The 18101-nt window shown below is 37.3% G+C and overlaps 1 protein-coding gene across 1 annotated transcript in view; it reads left to right on the forward strand.

Annotated features, from left to right (window-relative positions):
• STAM (signal transducing adaptor molecule) overlaps window positions 1-18101 on the forward strand; it is a 68492-nt gene that overhangs the window by 37154 nt on the left and 13237 nt on the right. Inside the window, exons 6-13 of the mRNA XM_068562039.1 lie at window positions 2696-2786; window positions 4655-4847; window positions 6931-7025; window positions 10392-10480; window positions 12500-12587; window positions 13060-13114; window positions 13686-13839; window positions 15677-15849. Of these exons, the coding sequence (XP_068418140.1) occupies window positions 2696-2786; window positions 4655-4847; window positions 6931-7025; window positions 10392-10480; window positions 12500-12587; window positions 13060-13114; window positions 13686-13839; window positions 15677-15849 (938 nt within the window). The remainder of the gene's footprint in view (window positions 1-2695; window positions 2787-4654; window positions 4848-6930; window positions 7026-10391; window positions 10481-12499; window positions 12588-13059; window positions 13115-13685; window positions 13840-15676; window positions 15850-18101) is intronic.

Below are 18101 nucleotides of genomic sequence, written 5' to 3' on the forward strand. Positions count from 1 at the left end.
AGAGCGTTTACGTGCTAACTGGTGTAGATGTGAGACTACGCTCCTGTTCAAAGGATTCAGGATGTAGATCAGCAGTAGTACAGTTCAGAGTTACTTTTCTTTTTTTCATCTAGATCTTATAAAATATGTGAAAGCTCATTTTGTTATAGTTGCTGTCTTTCGACCACAAGAAATATGTAAAATGCGTATAAAGTAACCTATGATGAGGTAGAATGGTGATTTTTTTAATAGTAGTTTCTGAAGAAGTTTTCATTGAAAACCATGTTTGTAAAGAGCTTCATGTTTAATTTTTTAAAAAATCTATCATCTGGGATCAACTGCAGAAGTCCCTCCAAATCTTACAGTCACTTAGTTGCTTAAGCCGTTACTACGTTTTAATCAGACTAGACCTTTGTTAGCATATTTTTAAAAAAGTTTCTGGAAACAAGAGAATTTTTTAAAGTATATTTAAAGTATATTAAAGTATATTTTTTCATCCAAGTACAGAAGAAAATAATATAAGAATATTAAGAAAAGTGATACTTGAGTCACCTAACTCTTGCTGCTGTGGTTCTCTTAGCACTGACTTTGGAGGTCGAAGTGATGCTGGCACTGCTACTGTGTTTGACTGGTTAATCAGACAAGTAGCGTTGCTACACTTGGAACCTGATGATAGAAAGGCACTTTGAAAAGAGAGCGGTTCAGGAACGTAGGGCTTAATATAGCTTGTTTCTGCACTTCCTTCTTGGCCAATAGAGATCCCTTCTCAGACCACAGAAGATCAATATGTCTATTTTGTGAAGTTCACAAATTGTGAAAAAAAAAAATTCATATATAATGATAAAGGTTGCCTCTGATGAAGCGTAACGTTCAATTTTCAGAGGTGTATGATGATTAAAACATTTTTATTTAAGGAAGGTTACAACTAGAGGTGGGTCAGATTTAGAGTGCTTGAAGTTCTATTCAGTGAATATAAAAGCTCTCTTCTAATCAGCTTTGCTAAAAATAAATGCCTTGTGTATTTGTTTGACATTATAAATATATTAAGTGAAGACTATAGAATGGTATTTACTATAATGTTGAATATTTTGCCTTTCATTTACTCAACAATCATTTATGATCGCTTGTAATATTTAGCCCCATATACCCTCAAGGAACATGCAGCCTGGTTATGGAGACAGACATGTAAGCAGAGAATTATAATAGGCGCTGAGATTTATTGCCTGTCACTATGTACTGGGCAATGATCTAAGTGCTATGCATTTGGTAATTTGAATATTTTTTAGAATTTCATTTTTCTTAATTGATGGCTTTGGGAATTACAGTATACATTTGTAACTTGTCACAGTCTATTTTGAGTTAATAGCGAATTATTTCACGTAAAATGTAGAAACCTTGCAACTCTAGAGAGTTTATTTACTCCCTACTTTAGCATCCTTTATGCTGTAGTTATCACATGTGTGGCATATATCACCTCTGCATACATTTTAAAGCCCAGGAGACAACGTTATATACTCTGTGATTTAAACCCTGAATGGCCCTCATTGCATCTGATTTTGGAAGCTACGTGTGCTAATTTAATCCTCACGACAGCCTGTGGTGTGTGGGCCATTGTTGTCCTCATTTCGTAGATGAGGAACTTGAGGCACAAGGAGGCTTTTAGGCGCTCAGGGTTCGTGCGTTAGAAGGTGGTGCATCTGGGGTTTGAACCACATTAGCCTGACTCCCCATTAGCCTGACTCCCCAGCTTGCGTCCTTAACTGTCCTTAACTACCCGAATCATGATACCTTGTTTAAAAGTGTTACCAGAGGGGCACAGAGGAGGGAAGGCTTAATGAGAGGGTTTAGGAACGTTTCACTGAGAAAGTGATTTTTAGCTGTTCACTGACTGGTGGGTTGAATCTCACTAGGAAACAATGTGGATGGAGTACAGTGAGCCAGAGGGGAGGACGTCATGAGTAGAAGCAAATGTGTGTCACAGCGTGTGTGTGTGTGTGTGTGTACACCAGCAGTTTCTGGTAACTGATAGAATGGTTGAAAAATGAGGCTGGAGTCTGATTGGCCTTGATGGCCACACAAAAACTCAGCAGCCATTAAGACTTTAGAAGCTTGTAATTCTGTAAGTGTGAATCAATGTATGTATTTATTGTACACTACCTCATATACAAAATATGTTTAAGAGGGACAGTAATATATTGTCAAAATTAGCTGCTAGTATTTTGGTTTAGAAAATAGTATAATTTTATGAGCATTTGTATTACTGTATATCAATCTGGATGCCTAAAGATAACATCCTGACTTTTGATCTGGAAGGAAACAGTAAAACTCTTGAATAGATATTTAAAAAATTTAAAAACTGCTTGCTTTTAAAGTAGTCATCTCCTTCCCACTCTCAACTCCTTTTTGTTGAAATCTCCTCTAGTCTGTCTTCTCTGGTTTGCATAGTGTCTGCTTCTAGTTTAGCCTCTTCACACAGACCTGGGAGAGTGTGGCTAGGCTGTTAACCCTAAGAAAACAAACGCTCTCAGTCTGTTCTCTCCAGCTCTACCTGTTCTCTGGCTCCTTTCAAAGAGGAGGCTGCTCATGTCCGGATTTCTTTCTTGCTCAGAAGTCTGCGGTGGATTGATGGGAAGGGTCTTGTGAGTTCTTAGATTAGTTGGGGGTAGGAAAATTTGAGAACAACTTTCAAATATCATTTTCCCTTTTTTTGTGTTAGGCTGCAGAACAAGCAAAAGCAAGCCCAGCTCTGGTAGCCAAGGATCCTGGTACTGTGGCTAACAAAAAAGAAGAAGAAGATTTAGCAAAAGGTACATTTTTAAGTCCCTGATCATGGAAAGAAAATAGGTCTCTTACTTGATGTTTATTTTCCCCCAAGATATTTAAAAATAAAAGAAATAGGAGTTCACAGCTGAAGTTGAAATCTCTTGTTCTCCTTTGTTCCTCTCTTCAGTGTCACTTTTTTCCTCTCCTCTTCCGAGGCAACTGCTATCATGTATGTCCGTTCAGTCTATGTTTCTATAATGTTTTTACTACACTATCTATGTGTCCATAAACAATACCAAATACTTTTTTGTGTCCAACAAATTCTTTTTCATAAATAGTGTACTCTAGGTATCATCTACAACTTGTTTTTTTCATGCAACAATATGTTTGAGATCTGTTCATAATGAGACATGTATATCAGGTTCATCTGTTTTAACTGCTGTGTAATATTCCAGTGAACTAATAAATACCTGCTGTAATTTATCCTCCTACTGATGGACAGCTGGGTTTTCTGGGTTTTTTTTACTTTAACAAGTAAGCTGCACTGAGTATCCTTGTCCACCTTCTCTTGTGTGTGTGTGTGTGTGTGTGTGTGTGTGTGTGTGAGAGAGATTTTGTTTCATGGTATTGCTGGCTTATGGAGTAGGTACATCTTTAACTTTGCTAAATAGTTGTAGTATTTCCTTTTCCATCAGCAGTGTATGAAAGCTCTTATTATTCACTTATTCTTTTTAGTCTCATGACATTTGGTATTGTCAGAGTTTAATTTTTGTGAATCTGATGGGTTTGAAATGATACCTAATTGTTTTTAATTTTTATTTTCTTTATTACTAGTGAGGTTCAGTCCTTTTTTGTACGTTTATTAGCTGTTCTCATTGTCTCTCTTGCTATTTTTTTTCTAATAATGATGTATAGAACATCTTTATTTTGGATATTAATCTTTTGCCTGTTACATCTGTTATAGATATCTACTCTTGGGTTTTGGCTTACAATTTAACTTTGATAATGGCATGTTTTATTAAACAAGTTTTAAATTTTCATGTAGTCAAAATTTTTGCTTTTCTTTTATGATTTTGGGTTTTTTTTTAATGTCTTAAGATATTTTCCTCTCCCCCAGGATCCTGAAAGATATTTTTCTATGATAATTTTAAAGTTTTATTTTCCCATCTGGTCTTTTATTCATCTAGAACAGAGATGGAAGGGAAGACGGGGTTATATGTTGCACTGAAAGCAGGGTAGTCAGTTCATTAAGATTATGTTACAGAGCCTGTGTGACACATGGTGATGGCCTGTATTAAGGGAAGAGATAGAGCAGACACATTTGAAATCTATTTTGGGGAATTTGTTAGGTGAGACTTTACTGTAGTTATTTCCAAATTCCAGTTCTTAGACTGATTACCTAAGAACGACCTTTGGAACAATAAAATGTAGGTTCTCAGATACTACCTTTGAGACTCCTATTTAGTAAGCCCCCAGTGAAGGACTCAAGCTTGGGACTTTGGACTTCTGAAGTGATTTTGATTATTATTTGGTAAACTTAAGCTATAGAAATACATTGAAAAGATGAAAGAAAATATAAAATATCTGCAGCTAAATTAAACAAAATTGATTTGAGTTTATATCTTTTTATTACCCAGAATATTTAAAATTGTACCTGTTCAGTAAAAATAGTCATCATGCTGTTCAGTTTTTGTTTTTTTTTAAATTTATTTATTTTTTAAGCTCTCAGTGTGAATGAATGAATAAAATTGATGACATTATTTTTGTTCAATATATTATATCAGGATATGTCCTGGTTTCCCTCTACATTATTAGAAGAAGAATACTTTTTACCTTCAGATATCTTTTTGTACTGCTTAGGATTGCTGGGTATATTAATATTTTGGGTCTTTTTAAACCCATTATTTTCCAGCCATTGAGTTGTCGCTGAAGGAACAAAGGCAGCAGTCAACCACCCTTTCCAGTTTGTATCCAAGCACATCTAATCTCTTAACTAACCACCAACACGAAGGCCGAAAAGTTCGTGCTATATACGACTTTGAAGCTGCTGAAGATAACGAACTTACTTTTAAAGCTGGAGAAATTATTACAGTTCTTGATGACAGGTGATGGTTACTATTAAATTGAACATTCATTTGAAAATATATAACATATTCTGTGTTTCATATTATTCTTGCTGAAGGCCTTATCAAACGTAATAAAATCAAATATTGACGCAAGTAGTTTCTCTGTAGGACAGTCAGTTGTTGCTTTGCTTGTGACATACTGTCACGATTCGTATATTGTAACTTAATTTTTCCTCATCTATCATTTAAGTGGGTTTTATATGTCTTGGAGGCCTAGTTTACTCTATTCATTTTTGGTTCCATCTTATAATATAGATTGTTAAATTAGTAAAAAAAAAAAAAAAGGTTAAGACTTTAGAAAATACACCAAATATATATATATATATATATGTATTTATATATATGGAATTTAAAAGAAATACATAATATAGTGAATTAATTTATTTGCACAGAATAGTATATCAGTGTGGAACAAATTCATTTTACATGGTGTTATATACATTATATCATAGGGGAGGTGATACAGTGCATCTGTTTTTTTACTACAGCTTTATGTTTACTTGAAAATTAGTTGTTACTGATGATTATTACTCATAATGAAGTGTTAAAATTTGCAAGTGGTTTTTTTAAAAAAAATCTTTATTTATTTATTTATTTATTTTAAAGGGAGAGCTGACCTGGCAGTTTTTTTTTTTTTTAATATATTTTTATTTATTTTAATTTTTGGCTGCGTTGGGTCTTCGTTGCTGCACGTGGGCTTTCTCTAGTTGCGGTGAGCAGGGGCTACTCTTTGTTGCGGTGCGTGGGCTTCTCACTGTGGTGGCTTCTCTTGTTGTGGAGCACGGGCTCTAGGTGTGTAGGCTTCAGTAATTGTGGCACGCGGGCTCAGTAGCTGTGTCTCATGGGCTCTAGTGAGCGGGCTCAGTACTTGTGGCGCATGGGCTTAGTTGCTCCACGGCATGTGGGATCTTCCCGGACCAGGGCTCGAACCTGTCTCCCCTGCCTTGGCAGGCGGATTCTTAACCGCTGCGCCACCAGGGAAGCCTAAATCTTTATTTTTGAGGTCGGATAAATGCACTAGGTTTTTTTATTTGTTTCGTTTTAATATTTATGTATTTATTTATTTGGTTGCACTGGGTCTTAGTTGCAGCAGGCGGGCTCCTCAGTGTGGCTCACTGACTCCTTAGTTGCAGCACACAGGCTCCTTAGTTGTGGCAGGTGGGCTCCTTAGTTGTGGCTCCAGGCCTTCTTAGTTGCGGCACATGGGCTCCTTAGTTGTGGTGTGTGAACTCTTGGTTGCGGCATGGGTGTGGAATCTAGTTCCCTGACCAGCGATTGAACCTGGGCCCCCTGCATTGGGAGCACGGAGTCTTATCCACTGCGCCACCAGGGAAGTCCCTGATGTGGTTTTTAAAGATCAATTCAAATACATTTAAGATTATTCTTATAGTATCACACTTACATGCTAATATGTTTTCTTGAGTGGAAGAAAATGAAGTAAAGTTTGAGCTGGTTAGCTGGAAGTTGCACAAAACCTTGATCATTCATTCATTCAAAAAGTATTTATTGAGCACTTGCTAGCTTTCCTTATCCTAGGTGCTGGGGATCCAGTGGTTAGCATGGGTAAGCACCCAGGAGTGTGTTCCTTGTGAACATTTTGTGCTGTAAATGGTGTTACTGTCATGTGTGTTCTCTTGTGGGGGTGGGGAAGTTTCCTAATGTGTGCTAGAAAGAGCACTGATTTAGGAATGGAGGTCTGGATTCAGAGCCTACTGTCTATCTTATTATAAAGGATTCTCACGCGGGAGCCTATAAACATTGGAAGTTGACAGTTTTCAAGTGTCGGGACCTCTGTTTGAGGGAGAGAGTTCAGAGCCTTGTACTAGATCCTCGAAGCGTTCGCCAGCCTTCCAGAATATGAGAAAGAACTGTGTGTTTAATAGCGTCTTATCTTCTCTGAGGCCTCATCTCTAATTTGTAATAAGGATACATTCACTTCCTCCATTGGATTGTTGTGAGCTTCAGATCTGGTAATAATATAGGTTAAACACTATAAAAGGTAAAGATACATAGAAATAAAAATTCTTTGTTATAGTAAAGCATTCTTTCTTGTTTCTCTTAGTGACCCCAACTGGTGGAAAGGTGAAACCCATCAAGGCATGGGATTATTCCCCTCTAATTTTGTGACTGCGGATCTCACTGCTGAACCAGAAATGAGTAAGTGTTTTCCAGCCTGTCAGTGGATGACAATCCACAATCCTCTCTAAAATTCAGCTTTCTGGAGCAGAGACTCTCAGAAGTTAGTGCCTCCAAGGTGTTTATTAAAAATGCAGCTCCCCAGTCAGATTATTTATGAGGAGTCATCTAATCATCTAAGAATTGAAATCATCTGTCTACCAAGATTATCTTAAGACAGACTATGGACTTTTCTTTAGGGAAAAAAAATATATATATATATGTGTGTGTATATATATATATGTGTATATATATATATACACATGTATGTATGTATATATATGTCATTGTAAAAATGCAGATTAAGAAGTGTTATAGAATTTATGCATTATGTATTTTTGGTATCATCAGTTGATGAAAGGGTGACAAATGCAGTGTAACCTTATAGAGAGTTCTTCCTATTCAAAGGTTAGCTCATTTCCCTAGTGTCCAGCCCCAAATTTGGAAGCAGTGGCCTCTTAGCAACTTAATGGCTTTTCTAAGCCACCATGTCAGATATTCAGAAGGAGCCATAACGAATCATGTCAATAATTTTTTGAGTTTCAAACCTTTGCTGACTAGGAGGAACAGACTAGAATGTGGGGCGAAGAAGGAAAAGTGATATTACTGGCAGGCGTAATCATTGCAGGACATTTAACTGCCAGTAGTTGATCGAAATGTTGGTAGGCAGTTCACTGTATTTCTAGCCAATACTGTAATGAATCTTCATAATGATGAGTTTGTGGCATCAAGATTAAGTCACAACCTTCCTCTTTTTAAGGAAACAGAAATATGTTCTAATCTAGAAGGATTTCTGTAGCGACTGAAATGGTTAGAATTTTAAGACTTATTTTGTATGTAAGTTGGTAAGCTACAGTTATCTTGGCAAAATATCTCACCTTTCTATAATGCCAGGTAGAAGAGATCAAAGAAAGTTATAAATCACGATCTGCTTTGGTCATTTTCAGTTTATAGGAATTTTAAGAAAAGATCTTTATCTCAGTTGTCTTTTTATTTCTAACAGTACTTGGTACTGAATCTTATCCAGAGTACAGACTATATAAATGTTTATACAATAAATGAAGCGTTAAGTGTCTGTGTATTAACAGTAAAGATACACTTTTCTTTGAAAACATAAAAATGCTTCTCTTTCAAGAGAAGGCTTTAATAACAGGCCAGATGTTACAGATCTTTGATAAAGTAATGCCCTCTCCTAGTTATTGTCGGGATGTCTTGTGTCACTTGTATAGAGACAGATTGTGATACCCATTCCTTTAATAAAGTTCTCTTTGGTAAACTCAGAAAACGTCCTGTGGAACCTTGTTTAGATGGCAGCGCATAACGTGCTTACTTTTTAATCTGGGCTGATGGTGGTGAGGGATTTTGCTTGATTTTTGGGTTTGGGCTTTTTTTTTTTTTTTTTAATCTTGAAATAGCTGTTGGGAAGGATGGAATTGTCTTGGACTTCCATTCAAGAGGAGATCCAAGATCTCAGGTAGATAAAGTAGCCATCTCATCTTTTTTTTCCCATTACATAGCAATGTAGCCTTAAAATGAATATTCTAGTTATTTTCATGTGTTTCACTCTGGACCATGTAAAAGAGAAACCAGAGCATCAGAGCTTATACAGTGGAGCTACAGTTCTCAAGCTTGGAAAATGAGTGTTAGCAAGATCCTTGTAGCATCGTTCTTTATGAGGAAACAGAAGCCCATTTCACTGAATGTGTCAATTAGAAGTGCCTGACCTACTTAGCTTGTTTTCGTTTTGGAGAGGCAGTAAGATTTCGTGCAAACACTGTATTTTATATATGTATATGCATAAACACATCTGTGTGTATGTGTAAAATATTATTTATACACACATACACATAATATACACACAAACATACACATACATACAAAGTAACAGTATTAGTCCCTGAGAGAAAAAGCACTACAAACTTGTGCGTGGTCAGCTGCTAGGATGTGAAGTCTACCATGTGTTTTCTTATGGGTAGCAGCCAATGCAGTGCTGTCCCAGCTTTCTGCTTGTTAATAGCTCAAGATATAAAAAGCAAAAATATGTATAGCATATGGCTCTTTTTCTTCAATGGGAAAGTGAAATCAGCTGAAACTGGTCTTGTATGTAGAATTTTACTTTATGGTGACTTGTGTGGGATGAATATATTCCTTATATTGGAAATTAAACTGTTTTCCATTTATATTCTATAGCATAGAATACATAAGTGATATGACTTCTTGTTCTCAGAGTAAAATCACAGGCCGGATTCCAGTAGTGTGGGCTAATAGAGCTAGAATGATTGGCATTCAAATCCAGGCTTTGCCATTTATTAGCTTTCTCCTACGCAAGCGTTTTTAATCTTTCTAAGCCACTGCTAACCTCATTTACAAGATGGGCATATCTCATAGGACTGTATTGGAGATTCATTGGGGGAAATGCAATATTCCATTAAGCATATTTAATAGTTTAATTAATATTATTTCCCTTCCTTAATTCTGCCCCTTTCCCATCCCCCTGATTCTTAATTTTTATGAATACTGATTGACTACATTGATATCAGGATGAAAAAATCCAAAAAGGAAGTTCATTCCTTTAAAGCTGTATGTGTTTCTCAGTATTACTTTGGAGAAGATTAATTACTATGTTAATCATAACCTTATATTTGCTGGTTAATGTTACATTGAATCTTTTTAAAGATTGCTTTGTTGAGCAAGAGAAATACGTGCTTCTGGTTTGCAGATCCCTTAATAACCACCTTTTCAATTGCAAGAATGATGTAACTAAAAAATACAGACTGATTTAGTGGAAAATTCAGATCCCTGCCAAGGCCACTTGTAAAGCTCTCCGCTGGCCTGGATGTCATTCACTTAGTTAAAAAAAAAAAGACTGAGTGGCGTGCGGGGAATATATAGCTAACTTCCCAATTCATTACATTGAAAGAGCGTGGCCTGTGCAAAAGTGGAGATTTTTCTTTGAAAGGACTGGTAATTTGAAAAGAGGATTTATTTTCAATAGCAGAATTCATTTATGCCATTGTAAAGCTTTGCTTTCTGTTCAGCAGTTTACTAAACTCTCATATGTAATAGGTGATTAATCTTTGTTCCAGAAATATAGTTCTTATTTTTAGTGAAGTATCTGTTATGGAAAACATAAAATCTTCAGAAGAAAAAATTAAGAAGTCTTCACAGAATTTCATAATGTCATGTTCTGTCATGGTTGCCTAAATCTGCAACCGAATTATCCCTTAAACTGAGTTTCTCAGATTGATGGGAATACAAGAAAAACCCAAGTTCTCTCCTTAAACTTAAAGTGCTTTTAAATAAAATGTTAAATTTATAAGGAAACGACAAATGTTACATGTTTTACAGTTAAAACGGAGAAGAAGACGGTACAGTTTAGTGACGATGTTCAGGTAGAGACGCTAGAACCAGAGCCGGAACAAGCCTGCATTGATGAGGTGAGTGGTTTCCTGCCTGAGAGCATCATACGTTCAGTACTGAAGTTGCAATGGTTTTCTTTTCTCATTTAAAAAAATTCAGTACTTGATTAATGCATGTGTTTTGTTGTTGTACAACTTCAAACAATACAGACGAAACAAAGATTCTCCTGGAAAGTTCCTCCCTAGTCCCATTCTTACCATGTCAGTACGTATAGTTGTACCTCATTATTTTAATTCCTGCTTAATATTCCATAGAATGGACTTATCATGACTTCATTATTCTGTTGTTGGACGGTTAGGTTGTTTTCAGTTCTTTGTGTGTTTTTTGCTATTACAAACACTATTATAATAAGACTTTTTGGGTATATTCAAAAGAATGTGTGACTTTTTTTTTTTTTTTACATCTTTATCAGATTATAATTGCTTTACAATGTTGTGTTAGTTTCTGCTGTACAACAAAGTGAATCAGCTCTATGTATACATATATCCCCTCCCTCTTGAGCCTCCCTCCCACCCTCCCCATCCCACCCCTCTAGGTCGTGTGTGACTTTTATTTTTAAATGCTCTGGAAATTATATTCTTTGTAACATTTTAAACTAATGATGAAAAATGAGATGTCATCTTTAAACTATGTGAGGGGATTTGTAGGTTTTTAGCCTTTTTTTAGGGGAACCAGAAGCAGAAAGTTTGAAGAGCACTGTTTTAGCGAAACGGTTGTAGAAGCTGTGCTGAGAGCCCCCAGAGAATGTACTGGAGTTAGGGAAATTTAGGTTTGGCTATAGCATTCCATCGGAAAATGCATGCATTTTCTAGGGTCAGGCTAGCGGTCTATCTAGAAACCTCATTTCTCTGATAGTAGATAATTTCAAATAGGTTGTAGAATTCTGTAAACAAAGAGAAGAGAAATTATCCATGTGTTAGTTGACTCTCACTCTCATTTTACTCCCCTCCCCTTCTTTTTTTGGCTGTAGGCAAACTTTTCTGACATGTGCCTTCTTTTTTAGACTACTTAAAATGAAAATTGTGAATCTTTCACGTTGAAAAATAATATCTATTTCTAAATATGGAATTCTTTTGACTTCAGAAGAGTGTTTTAATATACGTGTGTCGTTTTCACTCTCTGGTGATTAATTCATCTCTCAAACTGTTATCCTTCTGTACAGAGTATTGAGTTTTGTTTTGGTATAAATAACTACTTTGCTTAGAATTGGTAGTCTTTAAATTATTCACCTAAGTAACTATGCTTAGTAGCATAACCATATAAAAACCATGAATGGAGAAAAGCTTGTAATTATTACGGTAATATTCTTTGGTACATGAGATGTATATTTTGGTTTTTTAAAACTTACATATAGATACATCTCTACTAATATAATATATAGATGTATTTATGTAATGATGCCTTCATTAGTTCTGTTGGTCTTACAGCAAAAGATTCTGAAATAGATCTGAGTCATTGCTTTGAGATGCCTTCCAGCCTTTCACATAGGAGAATAGAGAAGCCACAAATCTTCCTCCTTTATTTGATGACAAAGGGAAACATTGGTGGAAAGAGAATGTAGAGTAAATCCTTCTGGTGCTACTTAGAAGAACAGCTGTACCAGAGCCGAGCTGTGCCTTTCTGAAACAGCTGCTATATTCTCCCTGGTAGAGAAGTAGTAACGGAGCTGTTAGTCACAAGTACTGCCAGCTTGAGAGAGAGGTTACACCTGTCAGCATGGCAAGACTACAGCTGCCCCAAAACAAAGTGACACAGAAGTCCACTAGCATGACTTAAGAGATTAAAGAACTCACATGTTGTAAGTTTAAATGTTGCTCTATTTCTTCTCATCTAAGAGAATTTCTGGTAGCCGTTTCAAAAGGGCTCTGACTTCACATGATAGTAAAGAGAATACACAGACAGTAAATACATAGAAGCGAAATTGAAGTCTTCCTATCTGTGCATTACAGGATTAGCCACTATCTAACTAATGAAGTGAGAAGGTATTGTTGCATAATGGTTTGTTACTTTTTATAGTAACTGTTTAATTCCTGTAGGATAAAATGGACCAATTGCTGCAGATGTTGCAAAGTACAGATCCCAGTGATGATCAACCAGATCTTCCAGAGTTACTTCATCTTGAAGGTAAACCTTGCTTTCCATTTCCCTTGCAAATAAAGAATAATTAGGGGTTATATCTAGTGTTCTGTTACAGCATGGTTTTATATTTAAATCAAATTGAAAATGATATAAACAATGTTAACATTTCTGACTCTTCTGTGACCAGTCTCACGTTTATATGCAGTTTAATTAAACCTTTGGTAGAATTCAAATTCTTATACTTTTCTACCCAAATTAAATATTTTATTCAACGTTTAAAATGTTGTAAAATGAAAATTGGTATTAAAAATTTCTGAGATCAATACAATCAATCTAAAGTATTGATTTTATAAATAGCTAGGAAAATCAGTCTTGGGTTCTGTGGGCTAAGATTAATTAATAGAATTTTTATTATTCCAAGTTAGATCTTTTATTCCTTAAACTACATGAATATCCATCAGAGGGTTGCTTTCTTTTGCTGCATTTTCTTATATTTCTTTAAATCTTGTCATCTTAGCCATGTGTCACCAGATGGGACCTCTCATTGATGAGAAGCTGGAAGATATTGACAGGTAAAAAAGCATGTGCTCCATCTGTATTGTGTACCTTCTTCCCCATAGATCTCTCTAAACTGCGTATTGGAATAGAGCTGCCTTGTATTTTATTTTATTTTCATTTTAAAGATATGCCAGTTCTCATTCACTTGTTTTCTACTTGATGTGGGAATTAAAATTAGACTCATCTGCCCCCCCTCCCGCTTTTAAGTGAGGATTTATTTGACGTTCACTATGTTAGTCCGTTTTAAAAATAAGGGTTAACTATTATAATCATATTTGCTGTAAGCGGCATCATCAGGGCCCACACATGACCCATCTGTTATTAACGAGGGAAACCTGGATAATTTGAGGTAAAGTCAAGTACAATAAGCTAGAGTCCTTCCAGCACAGCACCTAAATCTGAAACAGTTTTGGTTGCCTTGGAGCTAAACTATAGGATATTTTTTTTTTGTTACAAGGTTAAATTTTTAATAATGTCTACTTATACCACTCTTTGCTATCTTTGCTATTTTGATGCATCTTATTATTTAGAACATTATATCATTTAAATAGCAGTTATGTGTCACATCATTGTATAATATTTCAGAAAACATTCAGAACTCTCGGAACTCAATGTTAAAGTGATGGAGGCCCTGTCCTTGTATACCAAGTTAATGAATGAAGATCCAATGTATTCCATGTATGCAAAATTACAGAATCAGCAGTATTATATTCAGTCATCCGGTGTTTCTGGTTCTCAGGTAAGCTTTTAAAGATGCAAGTATTTCGTTTTAAATTCTCAAATATATTTGAGATTATTTGGAATAGCTGTGTTTTTGTAAAACGTGAAACTTTCTAAAAGTGATGTTTGGAGTAAAAATAAAGTTAAGATTTTTTCACTTGACAAATACAATGTGTAGTATGCTAGCTATAATAATAGTTCTTGTTCTAAAAAATTATTTTTCTGCAGGGGTGCACATCAATCACTCTCAAGCTTTAAAAAAAAACAAAAACAACAGATGCTTTGGCTCTACCCAGACCTATTGAATCCAGGCATGAGGCCCAAACATCTGTATATTTTTAAAGCTTCATATCTAATTATCTGGCTAAGAACTACAATTTTTGTCTGTCTGAGTAAAATTTCTAATTATTACTAAATTCTTGTGAGTATCTACCATATTCAGTTTTATAGTGACTTTCTTTAATCTGGATTTTTTCCGTTCCTTTGCATGAGAATGTGTGTAACGCAACAGAGAGCCCTTTTTCCTCTCGTCATGCCCAGCAACTATTTCAAGAGCCCATTTCCCACAAACTCACTAAGTTCAGGGTATAGGGAGTAGTTAGCCAGACACAGCATTTTATCCACGTAGGGTAGCATAAACTTTGTGCAGATGAATTTTTTTTTGACGCAGTCCACTTCTGGTGGGAGGGGCCAGAACCCTGGAGAAGAGCAGCCAGGCCTGAGAACTGTGGGGCTGGATGACACCTACCCACGAGTCTTGATGCCAGTGTGAGCCAGCAGACAGAGAGCAAGCCTTCCTGTTCAGTTTGCAAAGTACAGACAGCTGTATTCGTGAGGACTGGACTAGCTGCGTCCATAATGAAGACCTTTGGATTCTGTGTGTAGTGAGTCTCGTGTGGCTTAACGCAGCCTTCAGATGAGTGTTGTTTTGTTTCCTGATGGGTGTGTTCCTGTCCTAACAGCTGCTGCAAGTCTCGCTCCCTGGACAGTGGAGTTCTGTTTCCAAACATGTGAAATGGAAGGATCTGATGGATACTACAGAAAATTAGAGTATTATGTGCATTTAAGACTCAGGGGGCACTTAAGACTTTAATCTCTATAGCTTGAAACAAGTATAGTTTTTAGGTGCAGGGGTACGCAAACAATGGCCCAAGGGCAAAGTCCAGCCTCCCACCTCTTTTTTTTAAATAAACTTTTACTGGAACACAGCCGTTCTCATTCGTTTCTCCGTCGTTGCTGGCTGCTTTCTCTATGGGCAGAGCCCAGTAGTTTCAACAGAGTGCACATGGCCCACAAAGCCCACCCCGTTTACTGTCTGGGCCCTGGACAAAGAAGTCTGCTGACCTTGCTTTAGGAGGATAGCTTGCTCTATGTTCAGTAAGCGGTAACTTAGGAGATATATCTCTGTGTAGATGCCTAGAAACAAATGCAGACTGTTGCTGTAATGCAGTGAATTCAAAGACACTTCTTCAGCCTTTGGGGGTTCCTTTTAGGGAGATACAGTATCAACGTGGAAAGAAGGATTATATTAGTATAAAATTTCAAGGTAAGTTTCTTTACTGCTTCTGTACAGAGGTAGACACGAGTTTAGCTAATGTTTCCCTAAAAACAAAAATCATCAGAAGCCCACTTCACTGAAAAGCACTTTTTAAAACGCCTATCGTAAAGCAACTGTACCCCAATTAAAAATAAATAAATAAATAAATAAAATCTACGTTAAAAAAATAAAATAAAATGCCTGTCACCAGAAGGAACTCAGGAAACCATTTCAGAGATGTAATTGTTGCTCTTTTGTAACAATGCATGCCTGTTAAAATCCGAGGGACCCTAACGTGTTTTGTCTCTGACTGTCCTAGGTGTACCCAGGCCCTCCTCAGGGTGGTGCTTACCTGGTCGCAGGGAGCGCACAGCTGAGCCAGCCCCAGAGCTACAGCCTTCCGCCAGAGCAGCTGTCTTCTCTCAGCCAAGGAGCCGTGCTGCCTGCCGGCCCAGCCCTTCCCAGTCAGCAGGCTCCGGCTTCCTACCCCAAGTAATGTGATCATTGGCTCTTGTTTGCGTTCAGCGCTGTTAAAACTCTCAGGTGCCCTTGGTCGTCTGTAATCATAAAAAATGGATAAGGAAAATCCAGGGTAGGTGTCGTCACTGATGCCAGACGGTCAGCCCCGTCTGTGGTGGCAGGTGGGTTCTGTAGGACCCCCTGCAGTTCTGCAGTCCTAGCCAGCAAGCCAGCCCTCTGTCCTGCTGAGTCCTTGAACTGCTGTATTCTGGTTTTAGCTTTGTGTTTTTTATATTCCTTCCTATCATAATTTCTTTTGTTTTTATTTGCGTCTGTGATAATATTTGTTAAGAACTTCAATGTAACTTAAATTTACTTTGATAACTATAATTTAATGCTTTACACAAATTTCACATAAAAGCTGAATGTTCCTGTGGTTATTATTTTAGAATTTATAGTTCTGGGCTGTTTCTTAAAGACAAATATTCCCTTCTTTTTACCCTGTGTGGGAATTCAGTATATATCACAGCATAATAAACCACATGAAAAGAGACAGTACAAGAAGCTGTACGCCCCTGTGGTTCATGGGGCGAGTAGCTGAATATGAAATGACAGGCCCATTGTTCTGGTCATTTACTTAGAATGCCCCTATAATGTAAATGATTATATTTATACATTATATTATTCATAATTTATAAATGCCTTTTCTACTTCAGTGGGCATCTAAGCTGAAGTCATCACTTTGGATCGAATAGGTAGGCTTAAGAGTTCAGCAGTGTGTAACTCCAGAGGTCATGATGTTCTGACTCACAACAGAAGTTTCTTGGTGGCACAGGTACAATTTCTAGGGACCTTTCCATCAATGGTGGAGTTGCCCAGAATGCTCCTGTACTGCCCTCACTATTGTACTGTTCATACCCCAAAGAGTCACACTCTAGGGATGCTTGGGGATTGTCAAACATGATTTTGTGGTCACATCTCATATTCTGAAGTGACCTTAATTAAGAAGGATGGTGATGCGGAAGCCTGTTACAGGCATCAAACAGCAGCAACAAGAAAACAGCGCTCCCTACTGGGTTGTATAGCTTAGGAAAAAAGTTAGGTCTAACTCTGTTTGTCCAAGGACTTTTTTTTCTTTTCTTTTTTTTTTTTTTTTTTTTAAGTCTCAGTTTGGTAAAAAGCGAATACTGTTACATAGAAATTGGTAGGGAGCAACTATTAGGAGAGTAACATGCTGCTTTAAAATTAGATCAAAGTGAGTAGAGGTAGGTATTGTTGAGAAGTTAGCCAGTGTACACGAGTAGTATATATAGGAACCTCTCAGATACTTCAGTATTAGCCATAAGTGCCACCTCTGTCCCAGCTAGTCCTCTGTTACCATGTCACATGCTGCTCTGGATGCCTCATTACCAGAGATTACTTGGGATCCATTCTTAGTTCAGAGCCTTGAGGAATTATCCTTGTAAGTGAGATCCTCTGTTGGGAGCTTCTCAAACCATGACGTGCTGTAGAGCCAGAGCACCTTGTCGCTGTTTGCTGGGGGCTGCTCTGTCCTCTTCTGCCATTTGGACGCGAGACCCCCGTGCAGGACCCGCACTGTGTTCCAGGGCCTGGCTGCTGACGTGCGGTAGCTGTAAATGTCCCCTCTCCAGAAACACAAGTACATTTCAGTAGGTGCTTTTTGCAGAGCATTTCCTTGAAACGTCTAGCCCTCTTTGCCGGGCTAATGGCTGCTTATTCTTCAGCTCTTAGCTTAGCTTCGTCTTTACTAGAAGCCTGTCTTGCCTTCCCACCTCGCCAGCACTGTTCCTCCTCTGATGCTGTCTCAGGCCCCCAGCATATCGTGTCATCGTGTTGTCCTCTGTATCTCCACTAAACCGTCATATCTTGAGAGCTGAAGTGGCATCTTTCACCTTTAGAGGAGCCACACTACGTAGCACAGAGGTTTTTTTGTTTTTTTTTTTAAAGATTTATTTATTGATTGATTGATTGCTATGTTGGGTCTTCGTTTCTGTGCTAGGGCTTTCTCTAGTTGCGGCAAGCAGGGGCCACTCTTCATCGCGGCGTAGCACAGAGTTTTACACCTGGTAGGAACTCAGTAAATATTTGATAAGTAAATGTTTTGGGCTTTTTTTGTTGTTTATTTTTAAATTTTACTTATTTATTTAGTTATGGCTGTGTTGGGTCTTCGTTTCTGTGCGAGGGCTTTCTCTAGTTGCGGCAGGCAGGGGCCACTCTTCATCGCGATGCACGGACCTCTCACCATCGCGGCCTCTCTTGTTGCG

Source organism: Eschrichtius robustus, chromosome 1 (genome assembly GCF_028021215.1).
Source record: "Eschrichtius robustus isolate mEscRob2 chromosome 1, mEscRob2.pri, whole genome shotgun sequence".
Lineage (NCBI taxonomy): Eukaryota > Metazoa > Chordata > Mammalia > Artiodactyla > Eschrichtiidae > Eschrichtius > Eschrichtius robustus.